This window comes from Lepisma saccharinum, chromosome 17 (assembly GCF_977018435.1).
Source record: "Lepisma saccharinum chromosome 17, izLepSacc3.1, whole genome shotgun sequence".
In the NCBI taxonomy this organism is placed as follows: domain Eukaryota; kingdom Metazoa; phylum Arthropoda; class Insecta; order Zygentoma; family Lepismatidae; genus Lepisma; species Lepisma saccharinum.
This window is the reverse complement of record NC_139245.1, coordinates 43,138,142-43,141,184: the sequence shown is the minus strand read 5'-3', so window position 1 is coordinate 43,141,184 and position 3,043 is coordinate 43,138,142. Positions and strand designations below refer to the sequence as shown.

The window sequence follows — 3,043 nt, the reverse complement described above, 5'->3', positions numbered from 1 at the left end:
AGTATATCCTCGATGAATGGAAAGCAGAAATCCAGTCCTGAGAGCACTTCGTCGATGAAACGCTGGAACGTCTGCCCGGCGTTGCGTAGTCCGAAGGTCATATATGGGAACTCGAACAACCCGAATGGCGTGGTGATCGCTGTCTTCGGGATGTCGTCTGGGTGGACAGGAATTTGTGTGTACGCCTTGACCAAGTCGATGACCGAGAAGACGGTGCATCCGTGGAGGTGGTTACTGAAATCGTGGATGTGCCTCACCGGATAGCTGTCCGGAATCGTCCGGGCATTGAGACCACGGTAGTCCCCGCACGGTCTCCAGCCCTCCGTTTTCTTGGGTACCATGTGCAGCGGCGAAGACCAGGGGCTGTCGGAGCGACGTGCGGTGCCTTCGCGTAACATGGAGTCGAATTCGGCCTTGGCTATTTGTAGGCGATCTGGAGCGAGGCGGCGAGGTCGGCTGGACACGGGAGGGCCCGGGGTGGTCCGGATGTAGTGCACCGTGGAGTGACGCACTTCTCGCGGCGTGCCGGCGGGACGCGTGAGAGTCGGGAAATCGGCTAGGACGTCGCTGTATGGAGAATCGTCCGACAAGGCCTTGATGCTGGGTTGCGTGGTGTTCGTTGGCTGGCAGGGAGCCGAGAGTCCCGTTCGTCCGTCGACCAGGCGCTTGTTGCGACAATCCGGTAGCAGCTCGAAGTGGTCCAGGAAGTCCGATCCGATGATGGGCACGGAAACGTCCGCGACGACGAAACGCCAGGAAAACTCGCGACGCAGGCCGAGTTTGAGGCAGAGGGGCAGGATTCCGTACGTCTTGATCGTCGAGTCGTTTGCGGCACTGAGCACGTAGTCGGTCGGATGGCGTCGGTCCGGGAGCAAACGTCTCAGGAAACAACAGATATCCGACCCTGTGTCGACGAGGAAGCGGTGGTGGCTGTAGCGGTCGGTCACGTAAAGGCGGCTTCCACCAGGCCGGCAGCCGTTTGCCGCGACTAGCGGCTGCCGTTGGTGTTTGTTGTCGCGGGCGCGTACGTGCATGGGTCGTTGCACCTCTGAGCCTGGTCACCGAAGCGGTGGTGATACCAGCATATTCCCTCATCTCTTCCTCTTGAAGGCGATCTGCGGCCGTAGCGGCGCGGGCTGGTACGGTCACGCGATTGTGAGCGGCCGCGGAAGGCGCGAAAGTCGCTTTGCAGAGACGCGACTTGGCGAGTTAGCTCCTCGACGCGCTGGAGAAGCCGAACCGTGTCGGAGGCGGGCGCGAGTGGCGTCACGGTCGCGCAGATAGCCGGCGGGTTGGGCGAAACGGACTGTGCGGCGATGTTGCTTGTCGCGGGGGTGAGCGTGGGGGGCTCACCTCCACGATGCGGTCCGCGAGCGTGGCAAGTTGGTCCAGCGGAAGTTCCGAAGACTGCACTTGCAGAATCGCTTGAACTTGAGCGGGCAGGCGTTGGAGCCACAACGTTCGCAGCAAGTCGTCGCGCATGGGAGTGGTGCCTGCGAGTGACTGGAGGTGACGTAGGAACTGGGACGGTTTGCGACTGCCCATTTCTTCTTCCATGAGGATCTGTCGCAATCGTTGATTTTCAGACAGGGAAAATCTTCGCGTGAGTTCCGTCCGCAGCTGGGTATAAGGGTCGGTCGCCGGTGGTGTACGTATAATGTCTCTCACTTCGAACGCGTAGCGACCTTCTAACTGTCCCACGACGTATGCGAACTTCGTCTCTTCCCGGGTGATGTGGGCAATGGTGAACTGGGCCTCCACTTGCGAGAACCACAATTCCATGTCCTCGGGCCAGAATGGGGGGAGCTTCACACTCACTCGATGTACGGAGTCCAGTTGCGGTGGTACTGCGTGTGGTGCTGGGGTCCTCGGTTGAAGTGCTTGCTGTCTGAGTTGCTCGTTTTCCCGCCTGAGTTGGTCGAGCTGCGCTTGAAGTTCCTCTGTCATCGCGGTGTAGTTGGTGCGTCCAGAACAAACAAAGGGGGATTGGGCGCGTCGTCTAGCGTGCACTTGTTCGATCCGGCTGGTATGGTACACAAAGGGGGCAATCACAATTCACGGCCCCCAAAAAAAGATCACGTCGGGGTCACCAGTTTGGGGTAGAATCACCAAATCAAAGGATGTTGTCTTACCTTCTTGTTTATTCTAGATGCACACTACAGTTACACTACAAACACTGAGTAATACCGAAGGAGACCGCTCCCGTCGTTGTCTCCGCGATGCCTCGAGTCTCTCTGTGGTCTTTTTGTCCCCTGTCTTTCACCCCTGCTTCCAGGGGTCACTCACCTCGCGTCTGGTAAGGCGGAAGGAGTTCCTTCTCCCCCCGTTAGGTGGCAGCAAAAGTCAGCGGCTTTCGCTACACCACAATGGCTGTCGCTACACCGCATTTCTTATATTAATCAAGCTGTGATATTTTAGATTTCTTCCGTTAGTTTTCTGATAATAATTTTCACAACTTTCCATAGCATTTAGGATGATTTCAGTTGACAAGAACAAAATAATATTATTTCAAAACATAGAGCAAAAAGAAATTCAACGCGCTAAGTTAAAACTCCCTTACATTGGATTGATTGATTGATTGATTTAGTTTATTTTACTTCGCGTTTTGTGCCTCTTGGCTAATTTGCGAAGATGGGGATGAGTGATGAAATGATGAAATTGATGAATGGACATTCACAAACAACCAAGCCCGACCGGGAATCAAACCCGGGACCCTTGGCGTCGCAGCGCGATGTGCTAACCACTCGGCCACAGGGTCGGGCCCTTACATTGGAAGCCTGGAGAGAACAAAACAGGGGTTCCTTCGTAACACGATTTCTTGAAAACCATTTTACACATTTGAATCAATTTTGTGATAAATTGATTAGAAAGGATGAATCTTAACAGTAAAAGTTGTAACTTTTCCCCTGCTACTATATTTTAGAAGATATTCGTTGTCAAATATCTCAATATTTGCATAAGGAACGAGCCTTTTCCGTGCCGAGCGTTTCGACGATGACGTAATGCATCCGCGGACAACTGCGCATACGATCTGCGCCGCCGA

The 3,043-nt window shown here is 54.7% G+C and overlaps 1 protein-coding gene across 1 annotated transcript; it reads right to left on the bottom strand.

Moving 5' to 3' along the window:
- Positions 1 to 1,266: 1,266 nt before the first annotated feature.
- Positions 1,267 to 1,947, bottom strand: LOC146001393 (uncharacterized). The gene has a single exon (XM_083138708.1). The coding sequence runs from the start codon at positions 1,945 to 1,947 to the stop codon at positions 1,267 to 1,269; it is 681 nt and encodes a 226-aa protein (XP_082994834.1).
- Positions 1,948 to 3,043: the final 1,096 nt, after the last annotated feature.

Bases quoted from the DNA above. Each gene is read 5' to 3' on its own strand.
- LOC146001393 (XM_083138708.1), bottom strand. From the start codon at position 1,947: ATGACAGAGGAACTTCAAGCGCAGCTCGACCAACTCAGGCGGGAAAAC.